This window comes from Diabrotica undecimpunctata, chromosome 8 (genome assembly GCF_040954645.1).
Source record: "Diabrotica undecimpunctata isolate CICGRU chromosome 8, icDiaUnde3, whole genome shotgun sequence".
Classification (NCBI taxonomy): Eukaryota; Metazoa; Arthropoda; class Insecta; order Coleoptera; family Chrysomelidae; genus Diabrotica; species Diabrotica undecimpunctata.
Window position 1 is genome coordinate 7,369,554 of NC_092810.1, and position 24,850 is coordinate 7,394,403.

General features: G+C 33.0%; 1 protein-coding gene across 1 annotated transcript in view; it reads right to left on the bottom strand.

Moving 5' to 3' along the window:
• Positions 1–389: 389 nt before the first annotated feature.
• The window catches only part of LOC140449217 (dynein intermediate chain 3, ciliary-like), a 32,522-nt gene continuing 8,061 nt past the window's right edge, over positions 390–24,850 (bottom strand). Inside the window, 5 exon segments of the mRNA XM_072542398.1 lie at positions 390–620; positions 688–931; positions 9,515–9,752; positions 13,412–13,804; positions 21,249–21,510. Coding sequence (XP_072398499.1) covers positions 520–620; positions 688–931; positions 9,515–9,752; positions 13,412–13,804; positions 21,249–21,510 — 1,238 coding nt within the window. The 3' untranslated portion in view covers positions 390–519.

Below are 24,850 nucleotides of genomic sequence, written 5' to 3' on the forward strand. Positions count from 1 at the left end.
TTTGACGTTATTCGCAAAAGGAGAAAAAACGCATACAAGTTAGCAGAACAGCAGTACATGTGGAGTATAACAAAAAAAAAAGGGTGGTACTGATCGAATGGATCAGAATGTTGGACTATACAGGATTCAAATTAGAAACAAAAAATGGTACTGGGTATTGTTTACATGCCTTCTTGATGTTTCAGTCAATAACGCGTGGTGTTTGTATCGAAAATCAAACAAGTCTCAGAGATCTCAAATAGACTTTCGAAGGGCTATCGTGCAAGTTTATTTGAAGAAATAGCATCACATTAAAAGTGCGAAAAAATAAGCTGGGCACTAATGGGTTATTTATATCTTAAAAGTAAAATAAATTTACCTTGTCTTTTATTAAAGCAATATATATTGACTAAAAAATATAATTAGTAACAAAAAACTAAAAATATAATCTGACTTCTGGCTTTTTTAAACACAAACATTAAGAACTTTAAAATTATATTCTTGACTAGATTTTGTCAATTTTATTTCTTCTGCATTTTCCTATTGGATTGATTTATCCTCTTCTATAGTATCCCTTTCTTTCAAACCTTCGACATCCGACATCCGATCTGATGCTTCATCAAATCTAATGTCTTCCACAGCTGGAAATATACATAGTAACATATTGTATGAAAGAAGAAAGACAACAAAATAATAAATAAGTCTTACGTTTAAGTTTTTCCAGTTCTGTTTCGATCAAATTGTAAAAATTAGTTTGTATGTTGCGAACAGTCTTATTCAAAAATCCCGCCTCCTCCGCTTCTTCCTCTTCGTCACCCTCCTTGCCTTCCCGATCATCTTGTTCCTCTTGTTCTTCTTGTTTAGCATCAGATTGTTGCTGTCTTAATTTTAGCCGAATTTCTCTATTGCGAGCTTCAAGGATCTTCTCTCGTTTTGTTTCCCGTTCCAGCATCTAAAATTAATTAAATAGTGTTTTTACAATTTAGTTCTGATAACAAATATTTTACATAGTCTTGATCAGCACGACTTAATGTTAATCTGTTAAATATTTATAATTATTCCACACAGTTTACTACAGATGTATTAGATGGTCTTGTACTAAAGCAGATGGTAAATCAAACTAAATAAAATTTTGTCTATTGAAGAAAAAGATATCCAAAAAATAAGCGATCATGAAATGGTTGTTTTAAAATTTGGTTGTGATGTCAAAATTAATGCAAATACATATTTTACTACTATGAAATTCTAAAACTTAAATTACAGTCATAGTCGATGCAATGAAGCACAAAAATCGGCACAGTAAGACGAATTGAGATGCAGTTTGGTGAATTCGATTCGTAAGAGCATCAGAAAATTTTGTGAGCTAATCCGATCATCAAAAAATGATATTGACATAGCGATCAGCGACTCCCACATTTGGGGGTCGCTGAACACGAATATCATATATGGCACTAAGCTACAATTGATTGTAATTACCAGTGTTTTCCAGTGAATGGAGACATACTCTACAACCTTAGATATGCAGACGACACAGTTCTGGTTTTGCTTTATAAAGTGGAAGCTTGTAGTGAGTCGGAAGCATCTATGAAGATGCTGGAGGCTACAGCAGATCTCAGATCTCATGGGTTGTGAAATGATTATCACGATAAAAAAAACGGAAATTGGAGTACTTTGGTCATATTATGAGAAATAATGATAGGTATGTTTTACTCCAACTGGTCAATTGGAGAAGCCCAAGAAGACGACATATTTCCTGGCTCTACAGCCAAAAAGCCTGGTTCAATGTGTCGACCGCACGCCTATTTCGAGCAGCTGTAGATGCAGTCGAAATTGCCATGATGATCGCAAATATCCAGAGACGATATTTTCAATACAAAGGCCTTTTTAATTTAGAAAAATGTATAACATACTATTGTTGTAATCTGTCCACACAATTACTTTCTAGTATTAATGTTACCAGGTCCAATTATCATTATATATGTAACAGCGATACAGGCCTTGTAGGCCTCTGGCTTGTAAAAACTTGGTTATTTACCTCCATTTTTTTTGGTCCCTTGCTTTCTCTCTCCAATTTCTCACGCCTATTTCTGACAAGTCTTGCTTTAATACTTCCAACCACTTTTTCTTTGGACGTCCTCTTCTTTTTTTCCCTATTTCTCCCTTCTTCAGTATTGTTTTAACATTTCGATTCTCTGGCTTTCGTATAATGTGACTAAGCCATCTAGCTCTTTGGGCTCGTATTTTTACCGTAATTGCTGATTTTCCATACATCCTCATTATTTCTTTATTCGTTTGTTTTCTCCAAATATTCTCTGCCGTCTGTATTCTTCCGAAGATTTTTCTAAGCACCTTTCTTTTCCAGATCTATACTTTCTTTTTTTCCTGCTGGTTCATAATCCACGTTTCACTAGCATACATCACTGTGTGTCCGATTACTGTCTCGTAGACTCGCAGTTTAGCTGTTCTTGACATGTTTTTTGCTTTCAGTAATGAATTTAGTAATGAGTTTCAGTAATGAATTTAGTGACCATATCGCTCTGCTTCCCTTCATTAATCTTTTGTGTTCGTTATTGTTACTCCTAAATATTCAAATTCTGACACTTTTCAAAACTATGGACAGTCTCTGCTCCTTTCATTTTGATATATTTGTTATTATTTGTTATGGCTCCTCTGATTTCCATATATTGCGTTTTTGTTTGGTGTATTATTATTCTGTATCTTTTCGCTTCTTCTTCAAATTTCTGGAAAACTTTTTCTAAATGTTTTTTTGTTCTCGCTAGAATCACCTCATTATCCGCGTACGCTCTGCACTGCTACTGAAAATAGTCCTGTTTGTGCTTATATTTGATCTTCTTAGATTAAATAAATTCATCGATAGCGGATCCTCTTCTTTTAAACCTCTATTCACTGTGAACTTTCTTGAAAAGCTTCCTTTCATTGTTACCCTATTCATCGTGTTCCTAAGCGTCATTCTCACTAGCCTTATAAGCTTTTCTGGTATTATTATTAATGTTCTCATGGCCTCATATAGCATCGTTCTATTTATGGAGTCATATGCTTGTTTAAAATCGATAAATAGCATATTATGTAATCCTCTTGTTGGTCTTTATTTAATAGATCTTCGAAATATTCCGCCCATCTGTTGAATTTTTCTGTTGTTTCACCTACAAGTAAGCCTTCTTTGTTTCTGCAATACTGTGGATTATTATTTGTAGTTTCTCTGGATTTTTTAACTTCTTGGTAGTAATTTTTGTACCTCTTTGTTTATGTAGGTTTCAATTGCTTTTCTAGCTGTTCTCTTTTCTTTTTTTTTTGTAAATTCTTTTCACTTCCCTTCTTCTTGCCACATAGTTTTTATTCGATTGCATTTTGGGTATTTTCTTTATCTCTTTGTAGTTTTGCCCATTTTCTTCTTGCCAAAACATTCCTACATTCTTTATCGAACCAGTCTTGCCTTCTTTTTATATGCTCTCTTTCTATACACTTTTCCGCTGCTTCCGACATGGCTGTCTGTATAGTCTGCCAGTCTTCATCTATATTCTGTTTGACTGGATTCTCTAGTTTTTTTTTATTTATTTCTTCCTTAATTATTATTATAGGCTTCATTAAAATGACAATTTACCAAAGCGCATTAACTTACTCTCTGTCACTTCTATTTTTAATAATTATTAGTATAGACCATCGAGCAAAAAGACAAAAGAGGGAATGTAAAGGTAGTGGGGGCAAAAATATTGTTAGACAGGAAGTGCCATCTTGAGAGGCCAAATTAAACAAGGAAAGAGAGTCTTTCCTTGTTTAAGAAATCAAATTTAGTTGGGTTATGTTATTATGTGTCCCAACTGTCACATGAAATCTTATTTATATTGAAGTTTTTTAACAATTGTTTCACATTTTAGACTGTTATTGTTAATATTTAATTAAAATTTTCTCGTCTAAGACACATTCTGAAAACTATTTTATAGCTACTGTTAATAAGTGTCGGAAAATTTAAATTTGGCGCATTCGCATTTCCGGATATGTCCGCCATCAGAGGCCACTTTTTTGGTCGCCTTTTCATAACGATTAGATTCCCTCTTTTGTCTTTTTGCTCGATGGTATAGACAGAATGTATACAATTGTAGTAATTATGCAACCATGCATGATAAACGATGTATGCATTTTGCAGTATGTGGCTCGGATTAATTATTATAATAACACTCTGATTTAAACAACTGATTTTAATTATAGGTTAAATTTAACAACCGTTTGAATAGTTTGTACATTTGTGATTAAAATTAGAAATTAATATCTACTGGTAACATGAAATATAAAAACAATCTATTGCAGTTATTTATTCATATCATGTTTTTTTAGCAGTAACAGTATTACTTGACAATAATATACAGTGAAGATATTTAGTTTGGAATAAATTCAATATGTTTGGATCTAATAGTATTTGAACAAATGAATGTTCTAATGAGGTCACCAGTTTCGTGTAAATTGTTGTGATGTATCAAAAAAGTATTTTAATACATGTATCGCCATCTTTGGATTAATGTTTGTAAACACTCGGTGTATTGCGTGTTGCCAATATTGATTATTACAATAAAGTTGAAGTCGTTGCTATCGAACGAAACATGGCGTTTGTTGTTTCAATGTACCCCAGAAAATCCTCACTTCCACTATAATTTTCAAGATAAATGACGTCATCGGTTTAATGGAACAATGCATTTTTCTCTTCATTTTTACATTTCACAATAATAGACGATTACAAAAATGTATAATACTTACAGTCTTAAATAATTGGTTTGTGAATTACAGACAAATCTTATATCAGAAATTTTAATTCTAAAAATTTTTGTTAGGACTGAACTAATCCAATAATCTTTTAAATTTCTATTAGCTGGAATAATTCATAAACACATTTAAAAATTAAATCAAATGTTCAACTTCCTGGCAATAACCAAGACGGTTTCTAAATTCCTCCAGCACTCCAGTTAATGTTTCTAGTTACCTCAACGAGAATTCTTTTTTTCTTTCAAATGTTCAACATTGTGTTAGACTTATTACAGTACACTTTAGATTTAAGATAACCCCAAAAGTAAAAATCAAGGGGTGTTAGATCGGGAGATCAGAAGACAGAAAATGAAGAGGTGCGCCAACTACTACAAGCAAAGGGCCGGACTAGTAAATTAAATATACAATATAAAACGGACAAACTTTGACAGATACAGATTATAGTACAGCAATTTTTTAAATATAAAAATAATTTATAAGATCGATAGCTATTAACCGCAAAATAAAGTATGTGTGCAAAAAAAAAGTTTATAAAATTACCGTATTTGTGTTACAGTAAAGCCTCCGTTCATCGGAATGCTGGACCCTTACTGAGAAAGACAAAAAGAACATAGATGTATTTGACATGTACTGCTGGAGAGGAATGCTGAGAATACCATGGGTGGCCCGAAGAACAAATGAATCCATACTGGACCAGCTAAACATTAAGAAAAGACTAAGAACACAAATATCAGAACAAATAATAAGCTATTTTGGACATGTACTTCGAAGAAATGGTCTTGAAAAACTTACCATCCAGGGAAAAGTAGAAGGCAAAAGAAATAGAGGTAGATCTCCCACACGATACACGGACCATATTGTTGCTACCATTGGCGCTCCATTGTCAGAATGTGCTAGAATGGCAGAAGATAGAAAAACGTGGAGGAACATTGGGAAATTTAGCTGATAGCTTCATGATATCACGATACCTGCATCAGGTTAACGACTAAGAAGAAGAAAGCCTCCGTTAACCAAAATAATTGGTAGTAAACAGATAACAAGAATTTCGGTTAAAAATAAAATTGTTTTTTATAGTATTCTTGGTCAAAGTATTAGTATTAAAAAATACTATGAGGTGATTTCGTAATGTTTTCTAATAAGTAAATACAGAATAAAGTAATAAAATTAAGGAAAATGAACAAGTTTAACATGCTTTTTTTACGATGTTTTGCAGCTATATCTCTCCATCGTTGATTTGCAGAACATCATGAGTTTACCTCATTCGATTGTTCGACGAAACGTAAAGCAATCTGAAAAAGACAAAACTTTATGCAATGACAACAAAAATTAAGTAGTCGTGTCCCTAGTCGACCGCGAGTCGGCAGGCGGTCTCTGGCTGCCTGTTGTCTGTTGGGTCGTCATCTTCGTCGTCTGATACGCTCAGGTTGTCTGGATGAAGAACTATATCAATGATGTCCTGGTCGCTGACAACGCCTCAGCGAGAGTGATTTGATTCTTAAAAATCATTTGCTTCCCAACTTAGTATAAACAAAACATATAGACGGGAACGGGATAGCAAAATATTTATTTGAAAACGCAGTATTGAGCAGCGCAACGATCAAGGAATGCCGAGAAAATACACATCTGTGAAATAATAAACAAACTCTAAAATGGTTTATTTTCGACCTCGGTGACGCTAAGATGAATTGAAAGAATTCGGTTTTTTAATACGTACGAATAGGAAATTAAATAAGGTAGGTGTAGGTAATATGGCCATGTACAGTAATATGGCCGTCCAACAAATTTCTTACTATTTTTATGTTTAAACGGTAGAACTTTGATATTAGCATAGTAATACACATTTAGTGTCGAAATTGTTAAACAGATGGTGCCACATTCTCTATACGTCAGAACCATACACCATTGTTGTGAAAACTCGTCATTCCAGAAGCTGGTTATTAATTTCGTAATTTTTAAAAAAATCTTAACTGAATCTAATAGGTAAGTTTTTAATATATTAATTGTAATTACATGTTTCGTATACCTTCAAAATCATGTACATGTTCTTATTTTATTGTATAAATTTTGATTTAATACATTTTTTCTTAGACAAAATATCAAAATACAGTGTTGAGTAATATGGCCAGGTGAAAAGTAGGGTTATATGGCCATGGCCATATTTATCTTACGTGGCCATATTACTCTACAATGCATATTTTGTTTGCTGTATTGATATTATTTCTTTTATTACAGAAATAAAAAATGCCCCAGTATCAGCGCAGGGGCCTACGAGGCAACTGGACGGAAGAAAATTTGTCAGCAGCTTTAAGAGCGGTGGAAAATGGGACCGCAGTTAACACAGCTAGTCGTACATATCACATCCCAAGGCGGACACTTCGACGATATTTAGAAAAGGGAAAACAAGTAAAGTCTTGTCTAGGGCGAAAGACTATACTTACAAATGCTCAAGAAGCAGAATTAGTTCAACGTATTATCTGTCTTTCGCAAATTTGATATCCACTTACTGCAAGGGACAAGGGTACTTTGTAAGTGTGTATATCGGTTTAGAGAACTCAATAATATCCCAAATCCTTTTCAAGAAAGCAAAGGAATAGCTGGTCGTTATTGGCTACGTGGTTTTATGAAGCGCAATCCTCAAATCAGACCTAGGAAAGCACAAAACTTAAATCCGGCTAGGGCACAAAAGCTTAATAAATTTATTGTAAAAGATCATTTTACTAAGCTGGAAGATATTTGGCGCAAAAAGGGGCTAGAAGAGTACATGTTGTTGCAAACGAACATGGAGAAAGTGTTACCATTGTTTCTTGTGGTAATTCTCTCGGTACAGCAATCCCTCCAATGGTACTTTTTAAGGGTAAACGTAGTAAGCCAGAATGGGTTGACTCACTACCTCCAGGTGCTGTTGTTCAAATGACTGCAAAAGGTAGCATGAATATTGAAACGTTTTTAGTTTGGCTTCAACACTTTTCAAAATTTAAGGTTGCTGGTCCATGTATTATCATATTTGATGGTGCAAGATGCCATTTGGATCACACTATTGTAGAAACTGCCGAAAGATACGAAATTACTTTATACTGTTTATCTAGTAATACTACTTACGAGCTCCAACCAATGGACAAAGCTGTATTTAGAGCCTTTGAATATTACTGGGATGATGAAGTTATGAAATATTATTCTATTCATAGCGATCGTGTTATTACCAAACAGAGATTTGGGGCAATTTTTTCTACAGTTTGGGACAAAACAATGACACCATCTAATATAAAATCGGGGTTTTCTTCAACAGGAATTTATCCATTCAACCCAGGAGCTATCCCAGAGATAGCGTTTGCTAGTACTATCACATACCAACATCAGGAAGATAAAGAGAATGTCACATTATCAGAAACTAACGCTTGTAATAAAGCAGATGATTTATCCATTCCATCAACTTCAGGCATTCAACAAAAATATTACCGTTGTCATTCTACTTTGGGATTACAACCGAAAAATAACTCAAAAGAAGTATGTCTGGTCACTGATAGTAGTAACTCTTGTCGTCCCTCTACTTTGGATTTTCAACCGAAGAATCGCCCGGAAAAACCATTTCTAGACACTGATAGTAGCAACTCTGACTTATCCTTTAGTTTGCATGATTCTAGCAGTGATGAAGTTATTGATTCAGAAGACGATCACAGTGATTTCTCAAATATCCAAAATACTTCATTCACAATTATGCTCGAAACACCTGAAAATGCAGTAATAAAGAACGATAACAAAAAGCCTAGAAAACCAGCTATCAACAGTCGAGCCCAAGTTGTTACTAAAGATTTATTCGGTAGATGTATTGGAAAAAGTGATTCAGAAAATATTGAAGCCAATACGCATACTACAGATGGTAAAAGAGTCTCTTCAATGCTATGAAAATTACCCAATCCAAAAAACAAATTTAAGACCTTGCCTGCTAAGAAAAAGGGAACAAAAAAACAAGAATCTTGGTTCTGCAAATTATGCAAGGAAGACAGGATGGTAGATATGAGACTGTGTAGCGTATGTAGCACTTATATCCACGAAGAGAGCATGGGTCTCACAGCTAAAGACAAAATTGATAAGTTCTTATGCCCTGATTGTGAAAAATAAGACAATATTAAGTTTCTGTACTGTATTTGCTTAACATGTAATAAAACTGTTAAAAAATCTGAAACTATTTTATTCTATTTTGTGTTAAGCTTCATAATTAAATATAAAAATTTACTTTCTGTAGAGTGGCCATATTAGCGACACCATGTTGGTAATATGGCCAATAGCAGTATTTTTTTAATTAAGTCATAAATATCATATTTTTATCAATTTTTGAAAAATTATACAATAAATATATATTTAGATAACCCATGTAACTGTAATAACAGTTACTTTTTAAAAAAATTATATTTGGCCACAAATACGGACAAAAGTTCTTAAGGTGGCCATATTACCTGCACATACCTTACACTAAAAATATTCTTCGATAATTTTCCGTTTTTGTTTGTCTCGTTTTCAAATAAATATATTTTGAAACATTTTTGAAGCAAGTGGCTATATGGCTATCCACCAAACTTTAGATGTTATTGTTTTATCAGGATGATTAGTGACAGATATAAAAGCCATCTCAAAAAACACTTTTTGATGAAAATTTAATTTAAATACAATATATCTGCTAAAATGTGTTGGAATTTCTTTTATATTTTTATTAATAAATATGTCATATAATTTATTATCGAATACATTTTTATATACTTACTGAGGTCAGCAGCATCTTGTCGTTTTTGACAAGAGTGGAAAGATTCTCACTGAGTTCTACCAAGTAAGCAGTACCGTTTTGATTCCCCATAGCAACAAGTCTACCCTGATCATGGGTTTTTAAACAATTTAACCTTTCTTCGCATACTCGTACGCTAAGGCTAGCTTGCTTTTGGTGCTGGAGAACATCCCACACATCGAATATACCATCGGATCTCGTTGTAAAATAACACGATAATCTATGAGAATAAAATTTAATCAACTTTTGGCCTATAAATATAATTAAATAAAGTAACAAAAATGATAATGTTATGTCAAAAAGAAAAAAATTTAAGAACTCTTGAAAACCACACTTGAAAAACAAAAACGTAATACTGGAACAGAAAATTGAATAAAAAGAGAATATTCCCTGGAAGGCTTGGCCCTGGAAGGCTCTTTGACACAAAGGAATTGCCAAACGAGGGTCGGATAAAGTTGCCAGTTGCTTAAAAAAGCAGTGATAAACATTCTGAGGCAAGCAGTGGAGGAATCCAAAGTAAACAAAAATATTCATGGTACATTATATATATATAATTTTTCCCCTGCTGTGTTCTGTTTTCGATGTCTCTTTTGGTAGTGCCTTCTTTAGATATTATAGATCCGAGATATTTATATTCATTACATGTTTTTGTGTTTCTAATTTCCTGCTCTAGCGATGATTGAATATATATTTTAAATAAGGTCGGAGATAAACAACATCCTTGTTTAAGCCCCTTTGTTATTGGAGATGATTCAGATATAAAGTTTCCTTCTTTAACGACACTTCTTGCATTTTTGTATATATTTACGATATCATCCACATACTCTCTACTGAGACGTACTTTCGTCAATGTTTGAAACAGTTTTTTCAAAGGTACCGTATCGTATGCCTTCTTTAAATCTACAAACAAGAGGTGAGTAGATAGATTCCTTGCCTTCCGTTTTTCGATTAACCTTGCTTTTCCAAAAAAATCTTTGGTACTATAATTTCAGTATCTATTGCTGCAATTATCCTGAAGAAAGTTATTTTTTTCTTTGGCATGAAAGAATTTCTAAACGAGGGTCGGATAAAGTTGTCAGTTGCTTAAATAAGTATTTTGAAAAATTTGATATCCACGGAGAAACACTTTGTGCCATATCAGATAACAAAATAAAAATTAAACAGTCGTGGGATTTTGGTTACCTCTATTAGCTTCTGGAAGATTCAAAACAATTGTTCATGTTTTTCCACAGGTAGGTCATACTATGTTACCTAGTGACAAGGATTTTGCCCATGCGGCAGTCTATTATTCCAGTGATTGTGAATATATTCTAAAGGGGGCCAAAAAAAGACCTTTCGTTCTAACTAGTCTAAATTCCGGACTCTCCAGATCGATCAACTTGAAAGGAAATCGGAATAGGCCTAATATTTTAATAAAAGATTTTATTATGGAATTACCGATAAAGTATCAACAAGCTTTGCCCATTAAAGAGTCGAAACTGGCACATGTAATGTCTTGTCATCAATGGATTCCTCCAATTTATCATCTGTTTTACTATTCACTTCATTCAAAGTGAATGTTTTATTAGTGCCTACTTGTAAGTTCGTTTGTTCAATATATTAATGACTGATCCTTTGCTGTTATTAAACTTTTGTCAATTTAAATAGCTTTTCTATCTTCAGTCCGAGTGCATCCAAGTGTAACTTTTCTTTGCCAATAGAGTCATGAAAAATCTGTTAAGTGACTTTTTCTCAAGTAATGGCTATTGTTTTAAAATGAGTGTACATGATTTCCCTTTTATTCAAAATTTTTTGTTAACATATTATGTTAAAATATTTACATTTTAACTCTAAATCAACTCAATAGGGAAAAGAAGATTTTAGACTGGCACTGTATATTCTTCGCTTTGGTGACTATAGTACATACTGCAGCAGGACAGCCTCAAAAACAAGGAAGCGATTAAAAACGCCTTAAGGTAAACACGTGGTGGTTATTTACATATTTTTTTTAAACTGATGGTTTTTCCTCATGGCTATTTTTTGAAATAAGAACGTCCCATTTTAAATTGGTTTTCATTTAATATTAAATATATAATTTAATTTTCTGTTCCATTGCAAATAAAAATACTCATTCATAATCAATTGCAATTTATTGTAAGTAAGTTTTTTATGTATTTGTAATGATTTGTAAAACAAATATTATCTATTAACTCTGCCTGTATTGGTATGGGGTGAATTGAGTAGCTCTATAACCGATGTAGCCGGTCCCAAGCCTGGATAAAAGAGGATGGACAGAGGAGTAACACCTCTTAAAAAAACCAGGGTTCAGATGACCCGGCTGATAATACCCTGTGAGGGTCCCTGTCTAGGGTACAGGTGAAAACCGGTCAACGGTCTCAAGAGCAGAAGATGGCTGTAAAAGTTACAATGGTCGAGAGGGCAGCAGCGGAACCAACAGCGTCTGATCCAGAATGGGCGGCTGAAGAAAAGGTCCTCCAAAGGTCCCGCCCGGGTGGAAATCCACACCTCTGATAGAGGGAGCCCCATTGTAGATCCATTTGGTCTTATCAAAGCTCAACCAGAAATCAAAACGAAGAAAAGATAGAACATTCATATATGCAATATACAAGGTTGGAACAAAATGGCGACGGAAGTGATCAAGAAGTATAGAAGAAGCAACTCTTACTAATAACAATAGAAACCAAAAAGAAAAGAAATGGAACTGAAACAATAGAAGACCATATCCACTGCTCGAGTGGAGTTAATAAGAAATGTAGGGCAAAGGCAGGACTGGGAATACTAATCAATGTCATGAAATATCATCAAAAGATATCATGAAATAAACTAAGTTTTACTATCCCTACCAAAATTTTTAGAATGTATTGTCCATTGTTATATTTTATATCTGTGTTGTTAATGTTGAATGTCAAAGTTTATTGTAAATATTCTCAACGACTATGTCTTGAAAAAGGAATAAAACAATTCCAAAACCTTGACAAAAAGTCAAAAGAGTGTTTCTCTAACATCGAGATGGCCAACATCGAGAGATCGCCAACCTTCTGACTGCAGCCCTAAGAAACTGGTGGGGTTTTGTATATATATATATATATATATATATATATATATATATAGTTTGAAAAAGCGATAAACGCTTGTCATCAACGCTGATCAAATAGAATACAAAACTCAAATATTTGGGTGTGCAGCGGAAGATAGGACAAAGAAGTACTCTTTTTAGTTAACCAAGCTTTCGCAAATCTTTATTTGCATCATCAGGGTGCTACAATAAACAAAATTAGTACAAAATACAGAAAAGAATTATTTTGCATCTTACACTAATTGAGGTTAGTTGTCGTGATGTTTATTAAATGAAATGAGCAACTCATTTGATCTAACGTTCTATCGTTTTAAGTTGGCAGTAACGAATTCACAATCAATTCTTTTGTTTCTGATAAGAATGTTTATAACCTAAATTTTATATTATGACATTTTCTGTAATTATTTTAACATAATTTTATTTGAGTGTTCTTGTATATGTGTTTTAAAGTGTTTTAAATATGTATTTGTTAAAGAACGTTTTTTTTAAAAATAATTTTGGATAGTTTTCGCCATCATTTGTAGGGGTCAAATGAGTTGCTCATTTCATTTAATAAACATCACGACAACTAACCTCAATTAGTGTAAGATGCAAAATAATTCTTTTCTGTATTTTGTACTAATTTTGTTTATTGTAGCACCCTGATGATGCAAATAAAGATTTGCGAAAGCTTGGTTAACTAAAAAGAGTACTTCTTTGTCCTATCTTCCGCTGCACACCCAAATATTTGAGTTTTGTATATATATATATATATATATATATATATATATATACGTATATATTATCTATTTTATGATAGATACCTAGTAGGACTCCAGGCGCCATCTGTTAAAGCACATTTATGGAAACCGGTCCATATAATACTGCTCTCTCTACAATCTTCTGTCCAGATCTTAGCAGTCCAGTCGCCAATGGTCAAGAAATTTTTCGGGAACGCCGGGTTTCGTTGGAGGGCAACGATTGGTCCCATATGAGCATTCGGAATTCTACCCACCATTTTCTCTATTGCTGTTTTTCCTTTTCGATTTCCAAATATAATGGTACCCTGTTCCGTGCCAACCATAAACCTTGTTGGGATGGTCACTTCATATTCTAGGACAGAAACACCCAAAGCTTTTGAGAACTGTTGTTCTTCTTCTTTGGCGTAGTCTAATATAAGGGTGTCTGTGGGCTCGGAGAGTTTTCTGGTGTCCCACCTAAAATATTTGACATGTTTTTGAAAAAAATGTAATTTTAAGTGGAATAAAATACGAGGCATGTTTTTTAAGTAAGTACCGTTTTGTGGAAACAACAATCCATGGAATGGCGACATTCATCATCACCCAAAAGAGTGAAGTTTAAGCAAACAATTTCTACCCGAAAAATCATGTGCACAGTTTTTTGAGACAGAAAAGGAGTATTGCTAATGGAGTTTCTGCCTCGTAATGAGACAATCAATGCAGCGTCTTATTGTGAGACATTGAAAAATATGCGTCGTGCAATCCAGAACAAAAGACGTTGCAAGTTGAATAAGGGTATCGTTTTGCTGCATGACAATGCCCGTCCACATGTGGCTAATCAGACCAAAGATCTCATTAAATCATTTAAATGGGAAACTCTAGATCATCCTCCATACAGCCCTGATCTGGCGCCCAGCGACTACCATTTGTTCCAGCACTTGAAGAAACACCTGGGCGGTCAGCGTCTTCAAGACGATAACGAAGTCAAAACATTTGTGATGCAGTGGTTAACAAGTCAGGCGGCAGAATTTTATCAGGAGGGTATTCAAAAACTGGTGCCACGTTATGACAAGTGCCTCAATATTCACGGAAATTATGTAGAAAAGTAGATTAAGGTACAGGCTTTCATGTAAAAATAAAATTATTGCCATATCTTTGCACGTCTTTTTTTAATTCCAAAACGGTACTTACTTAAATACACGCCTCGTAGATACTACGTCGTATTGGTAATACTCAGAAGCAACACCATAAAATATCAGATATTCAACACTATAAGAATGAGCAAATTTTTTTAGACCAGATCACATTCCTTGTGAAAAGTTTTTGCTGTTTTTATCCGACTCTGCACCCTATATGGTCAAAGCAGGAGAAAATATTAAAATATTGTATTTAAAACTTCAACATGTAACATGGTGTTAATGTAATTGTGAAAGAAATTAGAAAATCCTTTCCTGACTGACAATTAAGACAATTACAGGGAATTGTTAATATTAATTGCCAAATAAGATCAAAAATTTTGCCAACATCTAGAAACATCAACTGTTTTTTCGGGAGTTTCAAGTGATGTACAAAAAGATATTATTGAAGCCATATCTACATTTATGATTGATGAAATTAAATCAGAAATTACCGAAGCAAGTTTTGTAGCTGTGATATTGGATGAAAGCACTGATGTTTCAAACCATTCACAACTTTCTGTTGTAACGTATAGTCCTAAAGTTTTGGGAAAAATGTCACCTGGTCTGATTGAGAAGCAAAATGCATTTAACAAAGAAGGCCATGGAATTGAAATGTCATCAGTTATTGACATTTAATAAACAAAGCAGAATATTTTGGTTTGTGCTCTGCAAAATGTCTTATAAAATTGATATTCGTCGAGGTGTTTATAATATGGTTGGGCGAATGTCGAAACGAGATATTGTTAATATTTATCGAGATGAAAACATAAGCAAATCGACAATTTATCGCACAATCAGAGAATGCAAAGAAGGGATACCATGTGTTAACTTGCGTAAAAGTGGCCGACCGCGGATTTTGAACCATATAAGAGAGGCAAGACTGATTGAAGCAGCTAAGAACAAAATTGGGGTCTTACAGCGAAAACTGGCCAGAAGATTTCATATTGGAAAGACTACAGTATACAGGACCCTATCGAGTAACAATATTATCTACCGGAAAAGAAGGAAAGCTCGAAAATACACAGAGGATCAATTACAGAGAATTCCGAGATGTTGCCGCGCGTTAAGGCGAGTGCATTTCGTCAACAAGTTGATCGTGATGGACGATGAAAAATATTTTATTTTGTGCAACTCTGAGATGAAGGGTAACGATGAGTTTTACACGAACGATTACGAAAATGTACCTAATGAAATAAAATTCAAAAGTAAGAAAAAATTTGAGGACAAAATTTTGGTATGGTGTGCAATTTCTGAGGCTGGCTTTATCTCACAGCCCTACATTGGTGTCGTTCGAGGCGAAGCCCCAAACGCAAATATTTATATTCAAAGATGTCTCTCTAAATTGCTTCAGTTTGTGAACACACATCATGCAAATGGTCAAATAGTCTTTTGGCCAGATCTTGCTTCATGTCATTACGCGAGGATCACAAGGGACTGGTACGAAACTAACAACATTACCTTTGTACCGAAAGCAGACAATCCCCCCAACCTACCTCAGGCTCGTCCAATTGAAGAGTTCTAGTTCTGGGCAAGATTAAGTCGGAAAGTCTATAATAACGGATGGGAAGCACAAAATCAGGAACAGTTAAGACGCCGCATATATAGAAAAATTAGAGAAATTGACGCCGAGGTCGTCCAAAGGATGATGCAACGTGTCAGGGGAATTATTAGGCAAATCGAAAATAATGGTCCCTTGTCTGTCATTTGAATTTTGATTTATAATAAGGATAGTTAAGTTAAATTGTTGAATAATTTAATAAAAATATAAGATTATTGTGGTCAGAGTTATATACTTTTGAAATTTTTCCCAAAACTTTAGGACCATACGTTATTTAAATATGTTTGCGAAATGTTAGTGAAGAGCGTTCAGCAAGAGCGGTATCAGTTTTTGTTCGGTGTCTTAAATGAGTTTCAGTGTGGAAATAAACTAACTACACAGACTTACGATGGTGCGGCTGTAATCAATGGGCAACACAACGGCCTACAACAACTAGTTAGAGAAGTATAAAAATGCAATTTGTGTTCATTGTTATGCGCATAGACTTAATTTGGTTTTATAGTAATCGCTGGAACATATTAAAGAGTGTAAAATTTTTTTTAAGCGTTATCAGGGCTTGCTGCATTTTTTTCAATATCGTCCAAAATGGCTACTGCTTTGGATAAATTAATACAAAAACGGTTACCCAAATTAGCAGCCACAAGGTGGATTTATGCTGGTAGATTCGTTGACGTTGCTTCTTGTATTCGTTCAGAGCTTCTCGAACTATTTAAAGAAATGCATACTGACACAGCAACATGTGATAGAGAGACACGAATTTGCTCGAAAGATTTTTACATTACATTGCAAGAATTTGATTTTAATTTCTTTTTAAGTTTATTTGAGGTTATTCTACCAAAATCAGATTGTGTTGAATTCTGTTTGATATTTTACAGAAAAAATGTATGACATTAGATTTTGTACGATGATATGTTTATGATAAAAATAATCCAATAAAAAAGAGTTGCCAACTATATGTACTAGCAAAGTACACACAAATACTCACAATACAATACTCTTTGATATGGTTATACTTTACTAACATAAATAACTTTTCTAACAAAAAACACAGCTATAAGCATTCGAAATATCTAAGAAAACAAACTACAAACTTATATGTATAACCAACGTAAATCTCTGGTAAATATATGTAACAAAATTAATAAAAACATAATTATACACAACATAATGGAAATTCCTATTAACGAAACTCACATTTTATCAGAGAATTACAACCAAACAATAAAAATATTTTAATTAATATACAAATCATAAAACAACTGTTTCTATTTTCCTTTTTTACCTAATGTATACATTTTAAAGACAGGTTCGTTATCGACGAATCACAAAAAGCAGTAATTTTAAACTTCCAGCCTTCAAAATATTTTTTGAACCAAATACTTGCGATGAATGACATACTTGGATTTAATTAGTTGACAACAAAACATATCGAAAGCATTATAGACGATATCAGGAAGTAATTGGTCAAGTAAATAACCAATTACCTGCTCTAAATTAACTCATTTAAATGAAATAGGTGGATCATTTAATGAATCATCATCACTCAGAAGTTTCTACTAAAGGATCACACCCACATGGAGGCGGACACTGTCCATGCGCTAATAGAGTGAAAGAGAAAAAAGCTTAACCGAATTTCTATTTTAACGTCCTAGTCCTGGCAGCAGTTATTAGTCAGACAAAACTCAATGAAATATACCGTAAATAATATGAAACTAAAAGATTTTAAAAATTTTAGGTCTTTGTATGATATCAAAACATCTCGAAATACGCCTTTGATTAATAGAAAAGAAGACATTAATGAACAACAAGTTCTTCTGTCAAACTGTGTTTAACTGCAAGTAAAACAAAACAGCATGGGAACTTTGTTATTGAAAAGTAATTTTCATGATGAAAATCAGGAGATTTACCTTGTTAGGTTTTGAAGGCGACACCTTTAGGCGAGCGGTTTACCCCTATAAGCAGAGCATCAACCGACTAAAATTCTTTTTGCATTTCTAATGCACCAAACCTTTTTTATTCGATTCTATATATTTTTCCAAGATGAAATGTATTTTTTTTTAATTTTTACAAGTGGGCCGGCAATTGTTATTAACAAATAAAATAAATAAGCAATTTCACCGAATTGTTTCGGAATCAATTTTTTTAGGTGTATCTCATCAAAATAAACACTTTTTCTCTCCTGATAATTTTTCGAAAAATGCTTCCTTTTCGAGTTATTTGCATTTTTCTGTTGAAAAAATGCCTTAATTAGTGATTTTTGGGATTTTTTTCTAAAAAACTACTAAATGACAATTTCACAAATAGCTTTATAATCTTTAAACCGTCGAGTACAAGTTAGAATATTTTGACAAGGATAAATGGTTTCTATCTCGCTAAAAACGTGGACCCAAATATTTCGAATATTATGCCTTTCGAGAGTATCCCGCTAAGCGTGTACAGGGGTTGAGGTTCTGTAGGCGCTCGAATCTTTTCGACTTTTTTAATAATGTAATATATATATATATATATATATATATATATAAAATATCTGATAATTGATTAAATGAAATTTTAATTTTATTTAATACTACGTAGGTAAGGAAAAACATTTTCGGATATGCATAAAAATTCTGTTATAACAGTAAATGGTCTAAAAGTTAAAAAATGTGTTAAGCCAGAAACTGTATATTAAAGAGCATTCTCGATTGCTTCTAATCGAGAAGTTAATTTGTCTGTAATACTGAGTGTACCCTTAACCTGTATTCCTAGCTCTTTATTTAAAGAAGATGGTTCTAAAAGAATGACAAAAAAGTCTGATTTGATGCATGTATTAGAAAGACAATACGAAAATGATATTAAAATAACATTGCCTTTGGTTGAAAACTACACGATTTTAATGATTGATGGAATTACCGAATTACAGTCTTTAAATGTAAAATCAATATCTACATATAATGATTTAGCTTATAAAGTTATGGAAACATTATTGCGAAGACTTGAACTCGTAGATGAAATACATTTGATTTATGACAAATATGATAGCACATCAATTAATCCAAAAGAGTTAGAGCGGATGCGTAGGTATGCCAATAACAATCAAAATAAAGAACACAAAATTACTGGTGGTCAATCAACGCAAAATTTAAAAAATATTCTTGGAAATAATACCAGTAAATCGAATTTAGTTGAATTCATTGGAAATTATATTAAAAAAAATATTCATTTACCAATAGAAAGCAATAAAAAGTTGATTATTTCTGGTGCTTTCGAATCTCGAAGTAAAGCATATGTGATAGAAAATAATCAGTATTATGATTCAAATTTAGAATGTAATCACTTAGAAGCAGATACTAGGGTTATTTTTCACGCTTTTAAATTACAACAGCAGCATTTGGATAAAAAAATTCAAATTATTGTTAAATCTCCAGTCACAGATGTATTTATTTTACTTTTATCTCATTATCATGATTTCACAAGTGAACCACTTTTATGGTTTCACACAGGAAATATTGTAAAAAATGTGGATCGTTTTCGATATATACCTGTACATCAAATTGCAAAAGAAATTGGAAAAATAATGTGCAACAGTATCCTAATAATGCATTCTATAACAGGTTGTGATACCACAAGTTCATTTTATGATATGGGAAAAAAGAAGGCTTATAAAGCTTTGCAGAAATTAACTGATAGTCAATTGGAAAAATTAAGAAATTTGCCTACTTTACCTTTAGATGAAGGACTTACAGTTTTGACTCTATTTTTATCTAAACTGTATGACCCTCAAAATAAGTTTAAAAAATATCATGAATCCATAAACAAATTAAGATATAATATTGCATTAAAAAAAATGCATCTAATGAAAAATTACCACCTTCGAAACCAGCATTATTACAACATTACTTAAGAGCAAAGTGGCAAATAAATGAATGGATTCAAGCAAAAAACAATATTATTTCATCTCTTGATCCATTAACCCATGGTTGGACAATGGAAAATAATTGTTTCGATTTTAATTATTTTGAAGGCGAAACTAGTTTAGATATGTTACAAAAGTATTTCTGCTCATGTACCGGAAAATGTTCTACGAAAAATTGTAATTGTATTTCCTATAATTTAGAATGCTGCGCAGTATGTGCATGTACACCAGAGAATTGTAAAAATGTTAAAGACGACTTTATTGAAGACAATGAAATCAGCTTATTAGATGGAAATCCTGTTGCTGTTGACGAAAATTTTCAAGTTATTGACAATGAAAACGATGTATAATTAATATTATATTTTAATTTTATTATATTTTTCAATGAAAATTAATTATATATTGCTTAATGTAATTCACTGTAATAAAACATTCAATAATATAGTCACCACGTATATTAAAAGAAAAATTACATTATTATAGCATTGTAAAAAATTAATTTTAATTGTTTTAATTATAATATGTCTATATAAAAATAATTAAAAAAATCTTTTTTTTTTAATAAATTGTACGTAATATTTGTATTGAATTAATTTTTTAAATTTAAACAAATATTTCTACGCGCCGCACGCCTGTATCGCCGCAACCGCTGTACACACTTAGCGGTAGACTGCTCGAAAGGCATATTCGAAATATTTGGGTCCACGTTTTTAGCAAGATAGAAAAAAATTATCCTTGTCAAAATATTCTAACTTGTACTCGACGGTTTAAAGATTATAAAACTATTTGTAGAATTGCAATTCATTTAGTAGTTTTTTAGAAAAAAAATACCAAAAATCACTAATTAAGGCATTTTTTTCAACAAAAAAATGCAAATAACTCGAAAAGGAAGCATTTTTCGAAAAATTATCAAGGGTGAAAAAGTGTTTATTTTGATGAGATACACCTAAAAAATTGATTCCGAAGCAATTCGGTGAAATTGCTTTTTTGTATAAGTTATTTGTTAATAACAATTGCCGGCCCACTTGTAAAAATTTTAAAAAAATACATTTCATCTTGGAAAAATATATAGAATCAAATAAAAAAAGGTTTGGTGCATTAGAAATGCAAAAAGAATTTTAGTCGGTATATTCTGTTTCTAAGCGTCTTTTGAGGGGTAAACCGCTCGCCTACTTACATTGCTAAAAGATTTGCAACTGGTATCACAAAGTCCAACACCTATATCACAACAAAAGTATCTGTTCCCAAATTTTGCCATGATTTTTATAAAAACTTCGTAATTGTACTTACCATTTTATTTCACCATCGCTGGATGCACTAAAAAATTCTGTTCCTGTCTTGGAATGTATCCAAAGCAATTTCTGTACAGGGTCAATAAAACTGTTCTCTTTGACGCTCACTTCAACTGGTTCCATGCCTTTACGCACATCCCATACAGCAACTTGACCGCCAAATTGACCGCTAGCCAAAATATGCGGATCCTTCTGGTTATATTCCATACATACCGTATAATCATCCGGTTTTAAAATATGTAAGGGTCTGTTAGGATTTTCTGTTAAATTAAATTTATATTAAATTATATTTAAATCAGTTGAATCAATATAGTTTCTTTAGAAACTCAGATTAAACGTCAGGAGGAAATAATTTTAGGTTGTAGAAGCCTAAACCTCTTGAGAAGGTACTTTTATAAACAGATAATTTCAATACTAGTTGCGCAGTAGAGAAATTCAGCAATATCTTGTGTTCTTGGAATGCTATTTTTTAGTATAACTAGTTCCCGTAGTTCAAATGAAAACCACGGAGGAAAAAATTTTGTTACCTAAATTTTTTCAGGGACATGAATCTCAATTATGAGTATAAGACATCATAAAATACCTATACTAATCACTATTTCATCTAGAGACTTCCCTAACAGCAATTCATCTTTCATTGTGGTTGTCAACACAGCAGAAATCCAACCAATAATGATCATAAACAAAGAGTATGGAATACAGCTAAAAAAAGTCGTAGAAAATGTCGCCTTCTGTGTATAAGCTACAGAAAATGCTTTTTTCTTCAAACGTCAAATAATGATGACATTACTTATCTAACTTGATCCTGTCAAAGTTTGATGTCTTCGCTGGCAGCAGTTTTTTTTCCTATTTCTTTACGGCGGAGGGAAAAATGTTGTCATGGCAACAATATGAAAAATGTCACAAAGTAACAATACAAATGTCATTAACAACAATTAAACATCATTTTTATTTATAGTAATATTAAAAGTACAATTAGTTAATGAGGCATTTTCAAAATTGAAACCGTGCAAAAATGTTCCCGACTCTTGATACGCATTGGTAATTGTTGATGATACTGATGGTCAAGAACAACTTTCAGCAATCATTCGCGATGTTGGCGAATCATGAGGGTTTAAAATTTTTTGAGCATTATCGTTATTATTTCTTATTGAATCCTCTATATATCCTTCGGCAACCGTGCTTGATTTCCAGCCCCCATGTCGTTTGAGGCATTCTAGATTTCCGCCTCCATCAATTAAAAGTGTTGCTGAAGTTCGTCGTAAAGAGTGACCCGTGTATGCGCTTGCATCGTTTAAATTTAAATAACTAGCTACTTTTTGGGCTACTGCGCTGATCGAATGTATTCCCATGACGCTTCGGTAACACTTTCCATTTTGGTACTTGATAAAAAATCGGTTTTCTGTGAAATTTTCAGGCCGCAGTGATGCATACTTTTTATACAGTTTAATGTAGTTTTGACGAATTATCGTAAAAGATCTAATTTGTCGTGTTTTACTGTCTGGGATTTTGATAATTATTACATTTTCTTTATCCTCAATGTCCACAGTCTTCATTTTTACCATTTCGTCGCATCGACAGGCGCCGGTAACCCCAATTAACAAAACAATCTGAAATATTTTTATAATTTAGTAGAGTATACTACATGCTTTGCAATATAATTTTTTTTACCTTTAATCCTAAATACAACTTATCTGGCGCTTCAAACAAAAATTTATCAAACTCGTCTTTAGTGAAAACTTTAGACTTCTTTGCAGTATATCCTTCGCTTGTTTTTTTTTTCAGAAAGGCACGTAACTTTAAAAATTTGCTTATATCCACATTTTTTCTAATAACTAACTCGGATTTTATCGTAGAGTATCGTGACCACATTGTAGAAGATTTCCATTTATTTTCATTTTTCATTATTAAAATATGCCAGTAAAACGTCTTCGGTAACTTGCCGTACTCCTCTTGTATCGCACCACTCTTGGAAGTGCTTGTACGCTAACCGATACTTTATTCCGGACTTGGAGGGCCCCAAACGTGCTACTGCATCATTAGCCGCGGACTCAATTTCATTTAGGTTTTCCATTTTCGCACTAAATTTGTGCTTGCGGTTGCAACAACAATAAGCTGTCTTTAATAATTGCAAACAACTGTCAAACAACTGTAACCAGGGAGACGCAAATCCCACCGACGACTTAATTATTTTAATTTCTAACATCTAGACGACTTTGATAGTTGTCACAGTTAATTTCGAGTAAAAATAGCGTATGAATTGTACTATTTATGGTTGAAAATTGCTACGTTTGAAGAAAAAATAGTATACTTTATTCGGCAAAGAAACGAATTTTCTTGACTTGCCCTCTATTACGCGCCTCCCTTCGTTCGGCGCGTAATATCGGGCGCGTCAAGAAAAGTCATGCTTCTCCGCCTCATAAAGTAATATACTATTTTCTTTAAACGTCAAATAATGATGACATTACTTATCTAACTTGATCCTGTCAAAGTTTGATGTCTCCGCTGGCAGCAGTTTTTTTTCCCATTTCTTTACGGCGGAGGGAAAAATGTTGTCATGGCAACAATATGAAACATGTCACAAAGCAACAATACAAATGTCATTAACAACAATTAAACATCATTTTTATTTATAGTAATATTAAAAGTACAATTAGTTAATGAGGCATTTTCAAAATTGAAACCGTGCAAAAATGTTCCCGACTCTTGATACGCATTGGTAATTGTTGATGATACTGATGGTCAAGAACAACTTTCAGCAATCATTCCCGATGTTGGCGAATCATGAGGGTTTAAAATTTTTTGAGCATTATCGTTATTATTTCTTATTGAATCCTCTATATATCCTTCGGCAACCGTGCTTGATTTCCAGCCCCCATGTCGTTTGAGGCATTCTAGATTTCCGCCTCCATCAATTAAAAGTGTTGCTGAAGTTCGTCGTAAAGATTGACCCGTGTATGCGCTTGCATCGTTTAAATTTAAATAACTAACTACTTTTTGGGCTACTGCGCTGATCGAATGTATTCCCATGACGCTTCGGTAACACTTTCCATTTTGGTACTTGATAAAAAATCGGTTTTCTGTGAAATTTTTAGGCCGCAGTGATGCATACTTTTTATACAGTTTAATGTAGTTTTGACCAATTATCGTAAAAGATCTAATTTGTCGTGTTTTACTGTCTGGGATTTTGATAATTATTACATTTTCTTTATCCTCAATGTCCACAGTGTTCATTTTTACCATTTCGTCGCATCGACAGGCGCCGGTAACCCCAATTAACAAAACAATCTGAAATATTTTTATAATTTAGTAGAGTATACTACATGCTTTACAATATAATTTTTTTTACCTTTAATCCTAAATACAACTTATCTGGCGCTTCAAACAAAAATTTATCAAACTCGTCTTTAGTGAAAACTTTAGACTTCTTTGCAGTATATCCTTCGCTTGTTTTTTTTTTCAGAAAGGCACGTAACTTTAAAAATTTGCTTATATCCACATTTTTTCTAATAACTAACTCGGATTTTATCATAGAGTATCGTGACCACATTGTAGAAGATTTCCATTTATTTTCATTTTCCATTATATTAAAATATGCCA